The sequence below is a fragment of the Triticum aestivum genome, chromosome 3D, assembly GCF_018294505.1.
Source record: "Triticum aestivum cultivar Chinese Spring chromosome 3D, IWGSC CS RefSeq v2.1, whole genome shotgun sequence".
In the NCBI taxonomy this organism is placed as follows: domain Eukaryota; kingdom Viridiplantae; phylum Streptophyta; class Magnoliopsida; order Poales; family Poaceae; genus Triticum; species Triticum aestivum.
The window spans coordinates 597049383-597071335 of record NC_057802.1 but is presented as its reverse complement, the minus strand read 5'-3'; the positions used below and the strand labels follow the sequence as shown (position 1 = coordinate 597071335).

Sequence of the window (21953 nt, the reverse complement as noted above, 5' to 3'; positions counted from 1 at the left end):
TTAACTGCAATATGTTGCTAATATTGATATGGCCTTTGTGTAGACCGAAGAGGATAAAGCTCGGGATGTGTTTAGGGAGTTATCTGTCAGTATGGTATTGTCTTGATGAATCCGCTATGGTTTTTTGTTTTGTTTTGAGAAAAAAATCCTCCATGAATTTATATGTGGTCATGATTGTCGTTTTTATATAACTGGTTCTCTTGTTCAGCATAAAACAATGAACATGGCTTAGTACGCTCAGAAGAAGTTGGATTTAGCAGATGAGCTGAAGTTGGACAAAGAGGTATGCTAATAACTGTATTTATTGTCAAAATATGGTTGTGTCCCGAGATTTAAGGAAAAAAAGAACATAAACTTATGTGCGCGCACTTTGTAGGGTGGAGTTGTTCCGTTGGAAATACCCTTCGAGTTCTGAGTAAGGGAAAGACTAGATTTGGCACTTTTGGCCTAAAATAAATGTCTTTGATCCATTATCTCATCTCACAGTAGCACATAACTAATATGATGATTGTATTACATAACCAGCATCGCAGTCTGAAATTGCGGATGATGCTTGGCTCTAGTTTACATTTGTGGTTTCTAAAAACAAGGGAGTGCTTTGTGGTCAACAAGGTCACCTGAGTCGTAATCCTAATGCTTGCAAGTTTAACCGTGGTAGAGGGCAGTTGTATGGAAAAGGTGGACATAGTAAAGTCGTAGAAACAAAGTGGGCTATGTTGCCACTCTGTTAGTAGTGGAAGAGGCGGCATCAGACTTGGTTCAGATTTCAGCCACTGAATTATAGAGGAGCCAACGAAGCTGAAACAGAGTGTTTAAGGATTAAAGAAAAAAGACGAAACGAAAGGAACTAGCAGTGACAACTTTACAAATCATGCTCGCTCAGATCCAGGTACATCAAATCAACCTCTTGCATTTATATGAAAATCCCATTCATAATGGACACTACATTCGGGTGCATCTATGCATGTCACAGGCTCTTCAAGTGAGTTCGTATCATAGACTTCATACCCAGACACACATACAGAAGATGGCACAAACTTCTGATGGAACTGTTCAGCCTATAAGAGGCACTGGTGTAGTTAAATGCACTCCAATCAAATTACATTATCTCCGGTTTTATATGTTCCCTCCTTTTCAATTTAACTTGGTCTCAATAAGCTCTTTGGTTCATCACATGGATTGTCGAGTCTCTCTCGATCGTGAAAATTGTTTGATCTAGGAGAGACAGACTGGAAAGAGACTTGGATTGGCATCAGGCATAATGGGCTATAATCTTGGACTGAAACGCAATGGATGATGCAGTCTGCATTGCATTGCAGTGCGTTGATGGGTAATTCTACATTGTCGGTTGGGGCATGTGTCTTTTGATACTATGATGAAAGTATTCCCCGAGGGCATTAACAATGGTGACATATAATGTACAGTCACCATTCAAAAGGATGCGGAGTGGTATTACTATAAATTATTAAATTTTCATGACAAGTAACAATACGTGAGATATTATCTAATATTGAGTTAAAATGGATTTCGATAGTTTACGAAGCAAATCTTACGAGTTAAGGCGGCCGCGTATGAGCTACCTCCTTCCTGACAAGACCACGATTCCCCTCTTTCTCCATCCGTCGCTTTGATGACGGTAAAGGGGCGGAACCCTGTTGTGAGAATGTGAAGTGGTATTGTTTTTATAATACACTAATTTTGACAAATTTATTAGTAATGTAAATTTTTGCAGCAACATGCGGGATATTATTTTGCATAGAAGAAGAATGCGTGCGACCCTCGGTATAACTGGTGCCTCGGGCTTTGTGTTCTACTTCATCCATTTCTATACAAATCTTTCCAGAGATTCCAATATGGACTACTTCTACATACGTAGCAAAATGATAGAATCTACACTCTAAAAATATATCTATATATCTGTATATAGTTTATATTAAAATATGTAGAAAGACTTATATTTAGAAAAGAGGGAGTACTTATTCTATAGCAGATCTGGACCACGAAACTTTGATCGGACGGCTCACACTCACTTCCTTCTCGGTTCGAACAATTCGCACGAGTCGAGAGACCGGGATGCCTCCGCGGGCGCCGGCGCCGGCGGCGTTCCCGTCCCTGGACGGCTACTACCTCCACCACCTCCGCTCCTGCTCGACGCTGCGGCACACCGCCGCCGTACACGCCCACATCGCCCGCGCCCACCCGTTCCCCTCCCTCTTCCTCCGCAACACGCTCCTCACCTCGTACTGCCGCCTCGGCGGCCCCGCGCGCCGCCTGCTCGACGAAATGCCCCGCGCCAACGCCGTCTCCTTCAACCTCCTCATCGACGCCTACTCCCGCTCCGGACAGGCAGACGCCTCCCTCTCGACCTTCGCGCGCGCCCGCCGTTCCGCCAGCGTCAGGGCCGACCGGTTCACGTACGTGGCCGCGCTCGCCGCGTGCTCGCGGGCCGGGCGCCTGCGGGAGGGCAAGGCCGTGCACGCGCTGGCCATCCTCGAGGGGCTCGCCGGGAGCGTGTTCGTCTCCAACTCGCTCGTCAGCATGTACGCCAGGTGCGGCGACATGGGACAGACGAGGCGGGTGTTTGACGCCGCCGAGGAGCGGGACGACGTCTCGTGGAACGCGCTGGTCTCTGGCTACGTGCGTGCAGGTGCTCAGGATGACATGCTGAGTGTGTTTGCTCTGATGCGCCGGTGCGGTATGGGCTTGAATTCTTTCGCTCTTGGAAGTGTCATGAAGTGTTGTGCTGGCAGCGATGACTCTTTGAGGGATATTGCCGCGGTGGTTCATGGATGTGTGGTGAAGGCTGGGTTGGACTCCGATGTGTTTCTTGCGAGCGCGATGGTTGACATGTATGCCAAGAAGGGCGCATTGAGTGAAGCTGTTGCGCTCTTCAAGTCGGTGCTTGATCCCAATGTGGTTGTGTTCAATGCCATGATTGCGGGGCTGTGTCGTGATGAGGCTGCTGTCGGTATGGATGTCCTGAGAGAAGCGTTGAGTCTGTATTCAGAGGTGCAGAGTCGAGGAATGGAGCCTACCGAGTTCACATTCTCCAGCATCATACGAGCGTGCAACTTGGCAGGTGACATTGAATTCGGAAAACAGATACATGGACAAGTACTGAAGCATTGTTTCCAGGGAAATGACTTCATTGGGAGTGCACTGATTGACTTGTACTTCAACTCTGGCTATATGGAAGATGGGTTCAGTTGTTTCAGATCTGTTCCGAAGCAAGATGTCGTCATGTGGGCAGCGATGATTTCAGGGTGTGTTCAAAATGAGCTTTTCGAAAGGGCACTGACCCTGTTCCATGAATTATTAGCTGCTGGACTGAAACCTGACCCTTTCACTATATCGATAGTGATGAATGCTTGTGCCAGTTTGGCTGTTGCAAGGACTGGTGAGCAGATTCAGTGCTTTGCCACAAAATCTGGATTTGGTCGGTTCACTGCCATTGGAAACTCCTGCATACATATGTATGCTAGATCAGGGGATGTTGATGCTGCAGTCCGGAGGTTTCAGGAGATGGAATTACACGATGTTGTGTCTTGGTCTGCTGTAATATCAAGCCATGCACAGCATGGCTGTGCAAGGGAGGCTTTACGGTTTTTCAGTGAAATGGTAGATGCAAAGGTGGTGCCAAATGAGATTACTTTTCTCGGTGTCCTTACTGCATGTAGCCATGGAGGATTGGTTGATGAGGGACTCAGGTATGTCAGATCATCAATTTTCAATTATTCATACATACATCTTTATCTGAAAAAAAGAACTGTATATGGTCGGAACTTTGAGGTTTTTTGTGTTGCTGGAGTGTGACTTACTGTCTTATACTAGAATTATACATGTTTCTCATTTGTCCATTCCTTTCATCGTATCATGCAGGTATTATGAAATCATGAAAAATGAGTATGCATTGAGTCCAACCATAAAGCATCGCACATGTGTTGTTGATCTCCTTGGCCGAGCTGGGAGACTAGCTGATGCTGAGGCTTTTATAAGGGATTCAATCTTCCATGATGAACCTGTCATCTGGCGGTCTTTGCTAGCATCATGTCGTATCCATCGAGACATGGAGAGAGGTCAACTTGTTGCAGATAGGATAATGGAACTACAACCCAGTTCCTCAGCATCCTATGTAAATCTCTACAACATTTACCTGGATGCTGGGGAACTCTCCTTAGCTTCAAAAATTAGAGATGTGATGAAAGAGCGAGGTGTGAAGAAAGAACCTGGTCTGAGTTGGATTGAACTAAGGTCCGGGGTTCACTCTTTTGTTGCCGGTGACAAGTGCCATCCAGAGAGCAACACAATATATGCGAAACTGGCAGATATGCTTTCCAAGATTGATAAACTGACAGCCACTGATACTTCCGGCACAAAGTCAGATGACATCACTAGAAACGAGCAAAGTTGGATGAATTGGCATAGTGAGAAACTAGCTGTGGCATTAGGATTGATTCATTTACCACAGTCAGCACCTATACGAGTAATGAAGAACTTGAGAGTCTGCCGTGACTGCCATTTAGCTATGAAATTGATATCGAAGAGTGAAAACAGAGAAATAATCTTGAGAGATGCGATTCGCTTCCACCACTTCAGAGATGGCTCATGTTCTTGTGCGGATTACTGGTAGTGGCTACTGGTTGGTGCAGTGGTTCCAAAGGTGAATCCTTGAAGATAAACCTGACACGTTGGCATACCTATTTAGTTACCATAGTTAGGAGTGAAAATCATTTTTCAGCAGATGAGCAGAGGCCTAGGGAACGTAAGCTCCTGAAGCTTTATAGCCTATAAGTTATTCAGGGTGTATGGTGCCAGTGTGGTGTTCTGATTCTTTAAAAGACAGTTCTCTGTATTGCTTTGCTCCCATTTAGGATTAAAATCTGTAGGTGCATATGGTAGCCTTGCGATGATTTAAACCTATTACATTTCGTTCAGCAGGAAGAAAGGCGCCTTAAACTCCTCAAAAGCGGCCTCCTCCAAACTGAATGGTTGAGTACACTGAACCACCTCCAAGGCATCGTGCTGATTCTCCTATTCTCCATCCCCTGTTAGGCATGGTGACAGAAGACCAGGATCTCCAATTGGAAGACATCCTCTCCTTCGCCACCTATAAGGCACACGTCGCCAATGCGGTGAGTTTTGGAAATTTCATTCTTGTATCTAAGGTATTGTAATATACTGAGGAATTGCTGACACTAGTCTCGCAACTGCCACCTAGGAGGGTTTGTGGCAGCTCATCACCTCGTAGGTACTCACCTGGGCCTCTTAAAAGGCTGTAAGTAAATTTAAGCTTGTTTTATTGCTTGAGTTTCTTGTATAGATCGCTTATGTGCAATCTGCCTACCTTGTCCAGGAATACAAAAGTATGCTATACATGGTTTGAGGCCTCTGTATACTACAGTATAATTTACACTGGCTTGATGTGTGCCATGTGTCAGGAAGCATTACCTTCAGTTACGCATAGCGTTGCCTTGCCATGTTTATACTTCACTATGCGATTTTGCTCAAGATCATGTCATTATTGTGTTCGTTATTGCTAATGCCTGAACATTTGGATGGGCACGGTCCATAACCATGTGCCAGTTATCTGGGTTTGCTAATTGTTTCACAGTTTTGTGTGTGTTGACCAATTGGGTGCTGTACTTGTGTTGTGTGAGAAGGTGTTAACTTGCCATTTCTTGCAGGTGGAACTTATCTTGCTTTTATTAGCAGTTACGGAGGCTGAGGAGCCCTTCGAGAAGGTCACCACCACCACCACCACCTCCACGTCGTCATAGTCGCTCCCCTCACTTTTCACACTTTGTCCAGATCAGTTCTCCATATAAGTAATGAAATCGTTGCTGCCCCTCTGCATGGTAAAACTTTTTTATTTTTGAAAGATAATTTTTTTTTGAACTGACTCTGCCTTGCAAATCGTACAACGGAGTCCATCTCCTTTTGCAAATGATATACCTAATTCTCTCTGTGGTAGCAGAACCAGAGGACCTCCTCCATTGGGGCTCGCGTGGAAGGTGAGATACTGAGATTCATCCAACTCTACATCACCTAGTCCTCCGAGGAAGGTGAGTGCAAACATGTGTAGGAAACATGAGTAGTTGAATGCTTGCTTGTGTTTTGTTGGTCATGTGATGCAACCATAGAGCGCATCAAGGAGCTGCAGTCCTAGAAGGTCGGTGACTCTTTCTGGTTTTCTCATGTTTTATATAAAAATAAAAAATAAAACACACCAATGTACTACGGATCTACGGATCTTGAAAGAATTATTTTTTCTTCTTGTGAAACTAGAAGGAGCATCTCGAGCGACAGTGAGCAGCTCTCGCCTTCCCCGAGGCATAGGTACTAGAAGGAAAATTCCCTGAAAACCCTGCTGGTACACACACTAGTGCCAAATAAGGCCTGGCGTGTGCCTGTACCTTGCTGTGTGAGCTCAGGAGGTGACCGAGGGGGCGAACGATGACGGATCTGGCTGGATATGCTTGGCGGAGTCTTGGATTTTGTACCAGAGACTTTGACTGTGTATTGATTGATCAGTCTAGCTAAATCTAAATCTCAGTCGACTGAGACTTCAGTCGACGCTACACTCGTTAGATCTTACATTGAGATCCGTGCAAAATTTTCTTCTCAGTTTTTTCTTTTTCTTTCTTACATGTTATATCGCTTGACTGAGACTTTGTTAAGCCTCGGTAAACTGAGAACTAGCCACACCCTTGATTGATATTTGAAGTTGTTTCCACTCGTTTGAAAATCTGGACATTATTCAGTCTGTCACATTTGAAGATCGATGAGTTTTTTTTACTAGTTGATCGTTCGATCTGCTCGTGTGTGAAGTTGATTTTATATTTTTGTTCATGTGGATTGTTGGTGTCACATTTGGAATGCGTTTGGTTCTTCATGTACCAGTGCTGTTGCTGTTGTGTTTCGCTCGGATGTTTGGTCAGCGTTGGGAGCAACCAAACCTGTCTAATGTTTTGTTCTGGTATATGTACCCACGTGAAAAAGATGCCCGTGGAGGTTCAGTTTTCCTTTGGAATTCGTGGAGGTTAAAGTTGGGACCGGACTCGGAGAAAAACCAAACCGAGCTCGTCGCATCGCATCACATATATATGTACGTACCCTACATCAAAGAGAACCACAGATATCTCCCAAGTTCCTCCCATCGCATTGTCGCTTTTCACCTGCGCGTGCCACCGATCCATCAAGATGGACGCCGGCGACGGCGATGGCAATGGCAATGGCATCTGCTTCCCCTACGACGTGCTCCTCGACATCCTCCGCCGCCTGCCCGGGCACGACATCGCCGCGTCCCAGTGCGTGTGCCGCTCGTGGCGGGCCATCGTCGACGCCCACGGGCTCTCCCTCGAGCGCTACTTTCCCCGCCGGGCCTTTCCGGGCATCTTTGTCAACAAGAGCGGGTGTCGATCCGAAATGTCCTTCTTCGCCCCGCCGGGCACGCAAGGCAAGCCTGGCTTCCCGCGCCCTTCCTACCCACCCAAGGGCACCGTACGCCAGTCCTGCAACGGCCTCCTGCTTCTCCATGAGGAGGGAGAGTACTACGTGCTCAACCCGGCGACGGCACACTCTGTTCACCTGCTGTACCCATCGGCCTGGCGGAATCATGATTTCATGTCCCTCGCCTTCGACCCGGCCGTGTCGCTGCACTATCATGTGTTCTTATTACAGAAGGGGAAGACGTTTAAAACTCAGGCAAGGTTCTATCACTCGGGCAAGTACAAGAGGAGAGGGCGAGGAGCCGAAAGAGAAGGTGGTGCCTATGTTAGTGTACTCGTCCCTCACAAGGCAGTGGGAGCACTGGGAGTTCGCACCTGGCTGTTGTGCCCCGGGGCACAGGGGCGGAGCCAGGATTTAGACATAGGGGGGGCCAAATGACGACGTTGAAGCCAAAAAAAAATTGCATCACAAAACTACCCAATAGTTGTATCCAAATATCATTCATATTTCAATTTGCCTGGACACACAGTTTTTTATATGCCGGAGGCAATGTCTCTATAGCTAAATAGGTCAATAATGTCCAACCTCAACCTGCCGCATCAAGAGTTATGACTCGGTTGCAGAAAGGTATAAAAAACCCTAAGGTGCGGAAAGATGGTACTATACCGTATGGCATGTTGTGTGTTTCAGGTGAACCAACAAGATTGGACGATGCATTAAGAGATCAAAGGTGGAAAAATGCCATGGATGAAGAGTACAATGCACTCATGAGGAACAAGACTTGGCACTTGGTACCGAATCAGAAAGGAAAGAATATCATTGACTGCAAGTGGGTGTACAGAATCAAAAGAAAGGCAGATGGCTCCATTGACAGGTATAAGGCACGTCTTGTTGCTAAAGGCTTTAAACAACGTTATGGCATTGATTATGAGGATACCTTCAGTCCTGTTGTAAAGGCTGCAACTATAAGACTTGTGCTAGCTATTGCTATATCTAGGGGATGGAGCTTAAGACAGCTAGATGTGCAGAATGCTTTTTGCATGGTGTTCTGGAAGAGGAGGTCTACATGAGACAACCACCGGGTTATGAAAACAGGCAAAAACCTCACTATGTGCGCAAACTTGATAAGGCTCTCTATGGTTTGAAACAAGCACCTAGAGCATGGTACTCCAGGTTGAGTATGCAATTGAAACATCTTGGTTTTATTGCATCAAAGGCTGACACGTCTCTCTTTATATATAACAAGGCAAATACTGTTATTTTTGTGCTCATATATGTTGATGATATTATAGTTGCAAGTTCTTCAAAGAATGCGACTGATGCTCTTTTGCGTGACCTGAGTTCAGAATTTGCCTTAAAGGATCTTGGTGATTTGAACTTCTTTCTAGGCATTGAAGTTAAGAAGGTTCAAGATGGCACAATGTTGAAACAGGAAAAATATGCCACTGAACTTTTGGCTCGGATGGGAATGAAGGACTGCAAACCTTCACCCACACCATTATCCTCTTCAGAACAATTGTCAGCACATGAAGGGGAGCCACTTAAAGAGGAAGAAAGCACTAGATATAGAAGTGTGGTTGGAGCTTTGCAATACTTAACCTTGACACGACCAGATATTTCATTTGCTGTTAACAAAGTATGCCAATATCTGCATGCTCCTACCTCAGTTCATTGGACAGCTGTTAAGAGAATCATACGGTATGTTAAGCACGCTGTAGGATTGGGACTACAAGTCAGATGTTCAAATTCTACACTTGTTAGTGCTTTCTCTAATGCAGATTGGGCAGGCTGCAGTGATGATAGAAAATCAACAGGAGGTTTTGCTGTTTTCTTTGGTTCTAATCTTATTTCATGGAGTGCCAGGAAACAAGCAACTGTGTCAAGGTCAAGTACTGAAGCTGAATACAAGTCATTGGCAAATGCTACTGCTGAAATTATTTGGCTTGAATCTTTGCTCGAGGAATTGGGAGTGAAGCGACGTCGTATCTCATGTCTATGGTGTGACAATTTGGGTGCTACTTATTTGAGTGCCAATCCAGTCTTCCATGCCAGAACTAAGCATATTGAGATAGACTTTCACTTTGTACGAGAAAGGGTTGCTGAGAAGAAGTTGGAGATACGTTTTATTCCATCCAAGGATCTTGGCAGATGGGTTTACTAAAGCTCTTCCAGCAAAACCGTTTGAGGAGTTCAAGAGAAATTTAAATATAGGGTAGTTTAGATTAAGGGAGGCTGTTAGAATACCGTTTAAACCTTTTGTAATCTAAACTTCCCTCTATCTCTTCTTCTCTTTTCCTATCCTGATTCCTCATGTATCGATGAGTCCTAGCGATCATCGTAGACTTGTACGCCATGACAGGGGCTGTTCCTGTCTTCCATAAATAAACGCACGCGGCTCCCATCGGGAGTAAGAGTGCTTCCATCAAATCTTACAATGGAGTCTTGGATGAGGGAGCCAACGCTGGCCGGAACCACCAGGCTGGAAGGGGGTAGGTGGGGCTGCACCTGCCGTCGGAGGGTGGCACCGCCTCCGGACCCGCGAGCATTGGATCTAGCAAAAGGAGGAGGCTTTGAGGCGTACAGGGTATGGTCGACGACGAGGCAGAGACCACCGCGAGGGGAGACGACGGCGACAGGCGACGACGGCAAGCTGGGACTGGAGGGACGTAGATCCAAACTTCCGTGGCCGTAGCCGTGAGGACATTGACGAGCCAAGCAAGTTGGAAGGGACGCAACCGCTGGTCGCCGAGGCCGAGGCCACCCGGCATAGAACGCCGGCAAGCCTAGGACACCGGAAAACGTGGGTACAAGGCTGCCAGGGCCGGAGCAGCGCCGGCAAGGACCTGTCACGGGGTGCCCCACGCCTGCCAATACCACCGAAGCCTCGCCACCGCCGCACGAAAGCTATCACCGGAGATGCCTTTTGCTTGAAACCTGATAATTAAGTCCCACACGTGTGGCATGAAAATATGACAACTCCAAATGTTTTTTATGACAAGTTTAGTGACGTGAGGATGGCAACTTTAGTTGTCAAGCATAGGAACTTTCAGTTTTTTTTTGTGTGTGTTTTCTTTTCTTTACGGATGGCAATTTTAGTTGTAAAAAGTCAGACTGGGGTGTTTCGTATATACCACACATATCACACTTATCATTTGGGTTTTGTTTTGCTTAGTCGAGGGGTTCGCATCCGACGCTGGAGAGCTAACATGAAAAGTGTCGAAGCTCCGAAGAAAGCCCTGGCTGGAGGCGGCCGACGATGCGCGCCACGTCACGTGGTGGCAGTCTCCATGTATTCCGGTATGATTACATGGCTTCATCGGTGTTGAAGAGGAAGCTGTATAGACAACTCAAAAGAAAAAAAGGAAGCCGTACATGTTAAGGTTTGTTTAGATGCCGTGGAGATTAAGTAATTTGTTTATACATATACCTCATATATATATGAAGCCCCCGGAACGATCAATGGTCTTCCACGGAACTAGCCGCTAGCTCAAGGACCCAATCCGTCACCGATATGGACGTACGCTGGCGGCGACGGCGATGGCCTGTGCTTCCCCTATGACGTGCTCCTCGACATTCTCCGCCGTCTGTCCGGGCGCGACGTTGCGGCGTCACAGTGCGTCTGCCGCTTGTTCCCCCGGCGGGCCTTTCCCGGCCTGTTCGTCAACAAGATTGGATGTTGCTCTGAAATGTCATTCATCGCCCCCTCCGCCACGCGCTTCGGGCGCCCCGTCTATTGCGACCTGGCCACTGTATGCCAGTCATGCAACGGCCTCTTGCTCCTGGGGGAGGGGGACGACTACTACTATGTGCTCAACCCGGCGACGGCACGGTACGCCCACGTGCCACTCCCGACGGCACCGTGGTATAGATTTGCCATATGCCTCGCCTTCGATCCGGCCGTGTCGCTCCACTACAATGTGTTCCTCTTTCAGGAGGGTGGCCTCCTCAAGGTGAAGCCGTTACCGACCACACAGATGCAAGGTGAAGATCTGCCACTCAAGCAAGTGCAGCTAGAGGTGGTTGACGAACCTACGGATCATATGCTGCCAATGTTAGTGTACTCATCCTACACAGGGCGATGGGAGAACACAGAGTTCACACCTGGGCGCTGCGCCCCGGGGCACCTGTACAACGTGGTGGCCAGACCGCCCGAGAGCCATGGGCGCGTGTTTTGCTCATCTGAATACTGGCGCGGGTCGCTCTACATGCACTGCCACAATAGCATCCTCGTGATCCTACGCCCCGCAAAGGTGACTTATGATATGGTCCAGCTCCCCGGGGAACCCTGCAGCGCAAGGAGCTTCTATGATGACCTCCCACTAAATTCTGTCTTAGCAAGCTACGAGAGGGGCATACACTATGTGGCGACCAATGGTTCACAACTGCGAGTGTGGATGCTAACGGAATCAATCGATGATCAACTGGATTCGACACTGGCACACGACATCAGCCTCAACCTGGACTGCCATATGATTCACACTCTTAAAATACAACCGAAGGTCAAATGGAGGATTGTGGGAAGCAGAGGTGGATCAGTCAGCTTGACCGACAATGATGTGGAGGATAAAAAGGAGAACGGAGCCGGAGCAGATGGCTCTGAATATTCCTGGAACTCGGATGAGGACAACTTCATCGATGTGGGTGAAGGCGCTGCTCACCAAGAGCTCCGCACAATTCGTGCCTACTGCGGGATCATGGGGTTTCACCCGTATAAGAATGCACTCATCCTCCTACTTAATAGTGTGATGGTAGTGTACCATCTCGACACGTCGAGGATGCAATATCTAAGCAACGAGCACGAGCTCGTCGAAGACAGCGAACAACATGCTTGTTGTGTCAATGATTCATTCGTTTACCGACCTTGCTACAAGGATGTATTGTCGGCGGGGAAACTGTCCATATCGTCCTAATGATATACGGTTCTGCTACCTAGCTCTTGAGACGCCTTGTTGCTCTTACACTTATCATTCCTACTCTCCTAAATGACCATGCATATGTTCTTTGCCGATGAACAAGTACATATTCTATTTATTTTAGAAGAGAAAGTTGATTGGTTGCTTGATTTGTTGGACGGCGTCAATTTTTCTACGATGGGTTGATTAAACTCTTATGTCATTTGCGGCTACGATATAAAGATCATGTGTCACAAACATCCCACCACTTGTTTACATGACGACCAATGGTTCACAAATACGAGTATGTATGCTAACCGAATCCGTCGATGGTCAACAAGGTTGGACTCCAACACACAACGCCAGCTGATGTCCTACAAATGCACAAGGCCATAATTCATGATAAATAAGTGCCGAACTCACAGGGAGCAGAAAGGATGACACTACCAACCCAGCAGTTGTGCTATCACCGTGTCACGGACGCAACTATGCTATGCAGAATTGACATATGAATGGTATGAATGGCTCAATGGCACATGATATATGGAGTTATTACGCAACGAATGAGCTTTAAAAATGAGTCTAAAATAGAGTCATCACCAACCTCAACCTGCACGCCCATATGATTAGGTTAAATTACAATTGAAGGTGAGAAGAGTGATTATTGGAAACAGCGATGGACTGAGTGTGACCGACGAGGAAGTGGAGGGTGAAGAGGAAAACGAAGCCGAAGGACAACTTATTCGATGTGATCAAAGGTGATGCCCACCATGAGATGTTCAAAAGGGGTGCCTCCTGCTGGATCATGGGATTCCACCTGATGCGAAGCATCCTACGGTCATCCCCATATACACTACAACTACTCTTCAAGCCCCAAGTGGATATATAACGAGAGCTCGAGCATATGCCATTGGACTCAAGGAGCCGAGAGGAGAGCCATGGAGCAGCTAGGAGCAATCACTGGAAGCAGAACAAGGAATGGAGCAACCCGAAGCTACAAGCACCGGCCGTTTGGAAGCCACCAGACATCCGGCACGGCCAGAGAACAAGCTCCTAGGCAAGCCACCGAAGGCTGAGACTACAGCGACTGGACAACCGGCAACCCCCGGACGTCCGACACTCTACAGCGGCCGGATGACCGCCCGCCCACGGAAATCCGGCGCCTCTTGTCCAGAAGTGTACCGTTGGAAGTCCGACGTCTACCGGATGCTCGGTCCCTCCCAGGCCATCGGACGACCATCAGCTACTGGATATCCGGTGCCACTTGACCAGAGCCGAATTGTCAGATGTCCGGGGCCCTCCGGACGACCGTACATTCATGAGCCACCGGACGACAGGTAACCACCAGACGTCCGACCCTGCCTGTGCGCAGCCAACCGGGTTCTCACCCATGTATCTCTCCCTCCCCCCTAGACTATATATATACCCCTTCACTTGGACTCGCTATCATCGGCGCACATGCCGTGATTCCTTCTTGAAGGCTTAACCTAGGAGTTGTATATTTTTCATTTATGTTATGTCTTGTATCATAGGGTTAGTAGCTATCTGGGGGAGTTATTCTCGCGAGGTATACGACCTCAGGGTTTGTTTTTCGCTTTATTTCCAGGTTGATGGTGTTCGATTGCTGGATTTTGCACTTTTAATAATGTATGTCTGCATGCATCGTTCTAGTGCAGAGGCAGGGGTTATCCTCCTTTTCAAAGAGAAAAAATGATTGGATTATCTGTGAGGAACAAATCAAAGCCGGACATGAGTACTGGACCAAACAAAACAGTTCTTGGTGTTCATCGGTATGGGAAACACCACCTGCCACAGTTCATTCCAGCACACAGAAGGTGGAGTCAGAAACGCCAAGCATGTGTATTCCATATGGATTGGAGTGACACTTCCTTAATATCTGTGGGGCACTATTCAGTTGTCACATTTGACAATCAATGAGTTTTTTTTACTAGTTGATGGATCGATCTAATCGTTGTGAAGTTGATTTTATTTGTTCATGTCAATTGATGGAGTCACATTTGGAATGCGCTTCGTTCACATCGAATGATTGATGGGCGATTTGGCCGTGATCGCGTGCACCGCGGCTAGGAAATCGTCCTGTGATTTGCTAGTAGTACAAAATCTCAGGAGATTGTGGGTGATCACTACATGTTGATTTAGGCTTAAATTTCGCTGGCGCTAAATCAGTTCTATGGCGATATTGATCGGTGGTGTTCGCTTAGATGTTTGGTTTGGTGCCCTGCCTCCAATATGTATTTGTTTAGTGTCCAGAGCAACCTGGGTAGTCTTGTGGATCATCGCCTTGGTACGGAGTTCCGGGTCCAAGAGGGTCCATTTGGTTGCTCGCATAAAGCCCAACCAGGCCGCACGAGACGAAATTGGCTTGTTTGGTCGCCCGCATTCACTATTTGACCTACATAGTATGGAAAATTAAAGCACCTCCCAGCTAAGCCCACTAGGAAGGGCTGAATCGACAGTTTCCAGCGTGCGGCGATGCAGGGGAGGGGAGCGTGGCGCCGAGCTCATGTGACCATGGAGATAGCGCACGCTCGCATGCGTCTTCAAAAAAGCGACGGGAGGAATTGGGGTTACCTCCCACTAATTCGGTAGCTCTATATAGCCACCTTAACCTCACCTCCCAAACGCCCGCCACCATTCCCTCCTTTCGAGCCCCCCCCCCCCCCCCCCGCGCGTGGATCGGCACCGACAAGCAGGTAAGTGGCGCTTCTTTTATGACCAGCGGTACACGACAGCGCGGTGGATCGTGTCCTCACCTTCTCCAATATGTTTCGCGCCTACTTCGAGCTACACAGGTGGCTGTGAGTTCGATCACCCCCTCCTCTACTCGTTCTAGCTACATCCGTGAGCATGTGATAGGAGTATATCTGTGACCATGTTGTAGCATTTTACACTGCCGATCTATGAGAATGCGATGTTCTGTTAGCTAGTGGTGATGGATTTGTAGCATGCTAGGTGTTGTTTTCATGTCAGCAAAGATTGGTAGCTAGTGGTGATGGATTCAAAGCATGCTTGTGTATGTATGGTAGTGTGTTGAACTCCGTGGATTGGTGGCATGCTAGTTGATGTGTGCTAGTCATATGTGTCGTTGAACAATGACCCGTGTGTTCTTTGCTTATCCATGTGTAGTGCTTGTTCATACTGTTTATGTGTATTGCTTTTCATACTGTCCATGATAATATGCTCCACTCTTGCTGATGCTAACATTTGTAGGACACGAGAAAGCAGTAGTTTATTCAGGACCTTGTCTTGTCCCAGAGCCAGTTCCCGATGTCCTATGTCGAGGACTCCCAGCCTATCATGGATGAGCATATGCCTCATGATTCAGATGTCTTCAAGGGGTCTGCTATGGCTCCACCTTTTATACCTACAACATTTGTGCTCAATGTGCCTAATGTTGTTGCTGCTGCATAAAAGACAACCGTCAAGGCAAAGAAGGATGGGAGGGGGAACTCCATGAAATGGCAGCCGTTCCTGTCCACCTTTGTGCTTAACAAGATGTGTGATATCATATCTAGTGGGGTGAGGACTGAAAAGAGTTTCAAGGAGGTGCATTTGTACTCTGTTGTCAAGTAGGTGTTTGAGTTTTGTGGCCAGGAGGGCACCGCGACCTAGGTCTACAACCACCTCATGAAGTGGAGAGCGAGATGGATCCAAGAGTCTAAGCTTAGATACCTTAGCGGCGCGTCATGGGATCAGAGCACCCGCTCGATTGTTTCAAAGGCAGAGCACTACGAAGGCCATGTCGTGGTTAGCTCACGCACCACTTGTTTAAGCATGTTAACCATGGCGATCACAACTAACCACACTATGTTTCTCTCTTAGGACCACCCCAAGGACATAGAGTTCCTGAACACACGCATTTAGAACTACACCCAGATGCAACACATCTTTTCCTTTGCCTGGCAACCAGCAAGCATGCCATGGGCTCGGGTGAGCTGCTAGGTATGCTTATGCATGCCTGAGTATCTAGACACCCATGAATCAGAGACCATCGTCCTTGATGGTCCTGATAAGGGTGGTGTTCATGTTCTTGTGTTTGATAGGAAGAGGAAGAGGGGCGGATTGATGTAGGACGAAATGAGTGTCTTCACCAGCATGACTGAGGCCGTCAAGGAGGTGGCAACCGCCATTAGGGACAGCAAGTCGGTCGGCGTCCACTCTGACCTCTACAACTCCATCATGGACCAAGGTGTCTTCATCCCAGAGGCTCCGATGACTGCTCTGATCCACCTGCTGGATAACAAAGCTTGGGGTGTTGGGTTTGTAGCCATAGCAGACGCCCATATGGCGCTTTGGCTCAGGAGCTGGCTTGGTAAGCACTACTACTAGTGTTGTTTTTGGTGGTGGTGGTGATGGTGTGCATGATCCTCGACGATGATGGCGATGACGATGACAATAATGATGTATATTTTGTGGTAGCTATGGCTTGAAAATTGGTGCTAGCCTGCATATTTTGATGAGATAGTATATATTAACCCTGTGAGAGCAAATTTGAGGTGGTGGGATACCACCCTCTTTTGGATGTGGTGGTAGGATGACACCATAGTAGTTAGGATGAACTTGTTATGTCTTATGATCATGCATGCTTAAATTTCTTGTGTTTCATGTCTAGTGTGCTCGTTTGGTTGCTGCTTTAATTGTTCCTCTTCTGTCATGGTAGGACAAGTGGTATGCGGTGTACAAAGAGAGGGTTACATGGGCTTACAATTCATGGGAAGGATGCCAAGAACAAGTGACCCGTTACAAAAACAACTCTTACAAAGGGTTTAGGACTAGGCAGCAGGCAGTGGATGCTTACTCCATGTTCGTGCAGAAGCATGCAAGCAATGTTGAAGTACGCAAGGCTCCTGCACAGCTTGGACTGTTCGAAATGAAGAACATCATCATCATCATCCATTTTGTCATGATTGTAGTGCTATTTTATTGATGTGATCATGTGTAAGTGTAGTTGGTAAGCTCAACACATAGCAAGGTAAGCAGACCTCGTTGCCTATATGCAACCAAACAACGTGTTGTAGTATCAGCCCAGCCAATGCAGGCAACCAAACACATGGCATACACTCACTGCTATGATGCAGGGAAGCAGCATGAAGGCAAAAATGCGCATATGTTGATTTTTTACCTGCATTTGCTCAACCAAACCTAACTGTGACAAGTATACAATGTAGGCAATTGATGCGAACAATCAAACGTACACAACCTGAACTATCCAACTGGACTCCGGCTATGCGGATTGCTTTCTTCATTTCAGTTGGGTAATTCAACCGTCCACCTTCCATACAACTTGAGTTGGCTTTGATCGATTGCTTGGTGTCACGCTATTTACTACACATGAGGTGCTTCTGCGTGGCAATTTTTTTAACGGGCTTTACCGTCTTTCTTTATCTTCAAAACACAAAGCTTTGCTTGGCGAAATAACTCCTGCCTAAGAGAGACTGGAGATTGCATGATGCCTCTACAACATGGTGGTCAAACTGCCCAATAGCTATGGGGGAGGGTTTTGTTCTTCTGAATACTGGTGCGGGTCAACACCGTCCAGTCCTCGTGATCCTACGCCCTTCAAAGAGGACTCTTGATAAACAAATTTTTTATTACTTGATCGATATTTTGTCCAGGCAAAAACGTACATACGCAAACAAGCTATACATGTATTCCGGTGTATATACGTACATGCTTTCATGGGTGGGTGGAAACGTACACAAAAACAACGCTGTGGAGGTCAATTTGGGCTTGGTCCCTGAAAATAAAAAGGAAACAGTTTGTCTAATTCATATCTAGATTTTTTTAAGGATGTCACATCTAATCTCCCACAAGTATATAATACAGCAACAAGAAACAAAAAAAAACTAGGACAAAAAAAAGACCACAAACAGAGTGGACATCAACTTAGATGTGACATAACTATGTCACATCTAGATGTGTCCTAGACAGACCCAAAAGGAAAAACAAGACTTTCTATCACCCGTGGAACCGTCGTTCACCGATTCGTCACCATGCACGCCGGCACCGCGAATCCCACCCAACTTTGACCATAGATCGCGCCGCGGATCCGTCAATTCGATCCACCACGATGGACGCCGGCGACGGCGACCCCAACGGCATCTTCTTCCCCTGCGACGTGCTCCTCGACATCCTCGGCCGCCTCCCTGCGCGCGCCCTCGCCCGGTGCAGATGCGTCTGCCACGCTTGGCGGGCAGCCATCGGCGACGCCCATGACCTCCTCCTCCCGTGCTACTTTCCCGGCGTGCCTTCCTTGGCATCTTCTTCACCAAGATCGGTTGCTGGTCCAATTCTGCTTTCTTAGCCCCGCCGGCTCCGCGGGGACGACGCCCTCCCAACGACGCGCCGGACTTTCGGCTTCCCGGGTTTTGGAACGGCCGGGTTTCCGTGCATCACTCCAGCAATGGCCTTCTTCTCCTCGAGAGCTGGGGAGGCTACTCCGTGTGGAACCCAGCGACGGCACGGCGCGCTCGCCTGCCACTCCCAGAGATGCCACCGACGGGTAAACATTTTGTAGAGCATAGGCTTTGGGACACCCCCTTATCTAGCCACTCATTTTTGCATCGCGATTCATGCGAGTACATTTGTCTTTTTTGTTTCTCCCATATAGAACAACATATGAACTTCAAACTTGGCAGCTCAACAAAAGATCCTTACTAGAATGTGGGAAAAAACTTTCAGAATTTTTCGTGCAATATAAATACTAAAAAGTACATGTTTTAATACCAAAAATCTAATTTCGTATATTTATGTTTGACAAAAAAATCTGAAAGTTTTTTCTCACATTCTAGTTAGAATGTTTTGGTGTCTTGCAAAGTTTGAAGTTAATATGTTGTTTTATTTTGAAGAAACAAAAAAGAGAAAATCTGATGTACAAATTTAGTTGTCTAGCACGGATCTCAAAGCAATGTTGGAGGGTAAGGATAAGAGGTGTCTAGAAACCTGAGCTTTAAAAATCCACGTCCCCGACCTGTTCCTCGCCTTCGATCCTGCCGTGTCACTTCACTATGAGGTGTTCCTTTTCAAGAAGAAGGACCCGCCGCGCGTCCCCGAACCACCTTCGTGGGTAGACCAACAACAAACGTACTTGCCCAGATTATTTGGAGAAGATCAATTGTTCGAAGACGAACAAGATGACGACATGGATATGGAGCAGGGCAAGGTTCCACCACTCGACCAAAAGGAGGGGGTCGAGGCATTGAAAGAAAAGGTGGTGCCTTTGACAGTGTACTTGTCGTGCACAGGGCACTGGGAGAATCGGGAGTTCGCACCTGGAGATTGTGCCCCAGGGCACCTCTATGACATGGTCACCATTTTGCCGAGTCGCAACGATGAAATAGCACGGTCATCTGAGTACTGGCGCGGGTCACTCTATGTGCATTGCTACAATAGCGTCCTCATGATCTTACGACCCTCAAAGGGGACTTACGATATGGTCCAGCTTCCCGGGGAACCCTGCGGTGCAAGGGACGTTAACTCCTTGTCCAAAAATTCTGTCTTAGCAAGCTACGAGAGAGGGATTCACTATGTAGGGATCAACCAGTTGGAGCTCCAAGTATGGATGCTAAACGAATCAATAGCTTGTCAACTAGGATGGACACGGTCACATGAGGCCGATCTCAATCCGCCTTATCATATGATGGACTGGCTTACAATACAACCGAGGGCGACATGGGAAGTGGTTGGAAGCAACAGTGTACTACTTGACCTGTTTGAAGATGGAAAGCATGGAGAAAGCATAGACCGTGAGGAAAATTTTCAGCATGACATGGAGGATGAAAACCATGATGGTGTCGAGGAGGAGGAGGACATAGATGAAGTAGAAGAACTAGGAAGTAGAGGTGGCTCTGAATATTGCTGGAACTCCGACGAGGACAACTTCATGGAATATTCATGGAACTCTGACAAGGACAACATCATGGATGTGATTGAAGGCGCCGACCTTTTTGGTCGGCCATCATGGTTATTTCATTGTAAAATTATGGGATTCCATCCATACAAGCACGCACTTATTCTCCTGCTTCACAGTTTGGTGGTAGTGTATCATCTCGACACGTCAAGGATGCAATATCTAGGGGAAGAGAACACGCTCATCGAAGGGCAACTTTGTTGGGTCTACGGCTCATTCCCTTTACCGGCCTTGCTACATGGATGTGCTGCCGTGGTGAAATTGTCCCCGCCGTTCTTAGAACGGTAGACAATCCTGTTATATATAGCACTTCCAAGGCTCTTTGTCCTTACGGTCAAAAAAGGCTATGTATTTTGCGCTTGGACTTCGGGTGTTGTTTAGGTGGTGGTTCGTGCTGCGCTATAAGGAATTGATCACTGCAGCGGAATCTTTTTTTTATCTTTTGGCTGTGTGTATCCGTAATGATTTTATGACATTGCGTTGTTGTAGAGGCTGGATGCAATTGGTATCTCCGTGATATTAATATATTCCCCTTGTCGGAAAAATGTGTTGATTGCCTGTACTGGAAGTAGTGCGTACTTTTATACATGGTTCTGAAGTTGTTTCGTCAGCTACGCTGTCACTTTTCAATAAATACTAGTTGATGGATCAGCTCTTGGTGCGTTGAGTTGTGTCATTTGGGTTGTGGGTCAGTTTTTTTTTTTTTTTGAACAAGGAAAGGCGCCCATGGCGCCAAATTTCATTCAGCTTAATAACAAGTATACAGCGTGGAGTACAAAGCCCTGAAGGTTGAGGCTAGAAAGAAAAGATATTACAGGGCATGACATGTTTCTGTGAGCCAAACCAAAGCAACTGAAGACAGGTCCCGACGCTCAAGTGAGAACCTGATGAGCAACATTATGAGCAATCCCATTGATCTCCTTAGATATGTGGTACACCTGCGCATGAAGATCCTTTGTTGTTCTGAATAAATCAACAAGAGAAGTTCTGATAGTCCACGGAACAGAGTCATCTGTAGTACTTCTGGTTACAGCCGCCTTCGCCAGAGATAGGCAGTCGGTAGGAAAAGTTGGTTGGTCCACCTTCAAAATACGAGTCACTTTGGCTGCAAGCAAAAGAGCAAGAGCCTCAGCTCGAAGAGGAGATTGCGTGATCGGAGCAGAAGCTTGAATCTGCACTTGAACATCCTTTTGATCCTGCAAAAAGTTTAGAAAAACTCCAATTCCTGTAGCTCTCGTGCCCTGCACTAAACCAGGAATTTTTTAACATTTGTAAGAGGCGTCAGAGTAAATTTTTGCTCCTGTGACAAGTAAATCAGTCCTAAGAGTGCAACCCTGAAGCGGCATCACATTTGTAATCCTTTTGAGTGTGATTTTGATCATTAACAAGAAACTAGTGAGCTCTTTCAAAGATCGGTACTATGGAGAAAGCATATGCATGAAGATATTTTTCATAATAATATGACCGAGGACGAAAACTTTGAAGGTGTGAAGGAGGAGAAGAGAGGGATGACAACTATGAAGATGTGGAAGAGGAGGAGGAAGGAGACGAAGTAGAAGAGGAGATGTGCGGAGGTGGCTCTGATTATTCCTGGGACTCTGATGAGGACAGCTTCATCCCCGTGGATGGAAGCGCCAACCACCTCGGTCCACCAGCATGGCGCTATTGCGCAGTCATGGGAT

The 21953-nt window shown here is 47.1% G+C and overlaps 1 protein-coding gene across 2 annotated transcripts; it reads left to right on the top strand.

Moving 5' to 3' along the window:
* Positions 1-2018: 2018 nt before the first annotated feature.
* LOC123080802 (pentatricopeptide repeat-containing protein At3g13880-like) lies at positions 2019-6759 on the top strand. 2 transcript variants are annotated; one of them, XM_044503755.1, is made up of 7 exons: positions 2019-3707; positions 3880-4660; positions 4939-5132; positions 5219-5275; positions 5685-5855; positions 5975-6169; positions 6286-6759. In XM_044503755.1, the coding sequence occupies exons 1-2, from the start codon at positions 2074-2076 to the stop codon at positions 4628-4630; spliced, it is 2385 nt and encodes a 794-aa protein (XP_044359690.1). In that variant the 5' UTR covers positions 2019-2073; the 3' UTR covers positions 4631-4660; positions 4939-5132; positions 5219-5275; positions 5685-5855; positions 5975-6169; positions 6286-6759. The 2 variants fall into 2 exon arrangements, with proteins under 2 accessions (XP_044359690.1, XP_044359691.1); XM_044503756.1 differs by lacking the exon at positions 5219-5275 and having other exon boundaries at positions 3880-4626; positions 5015-5132.
* Positions 6760-21953: the final 15194 nt, after the last annotated feature.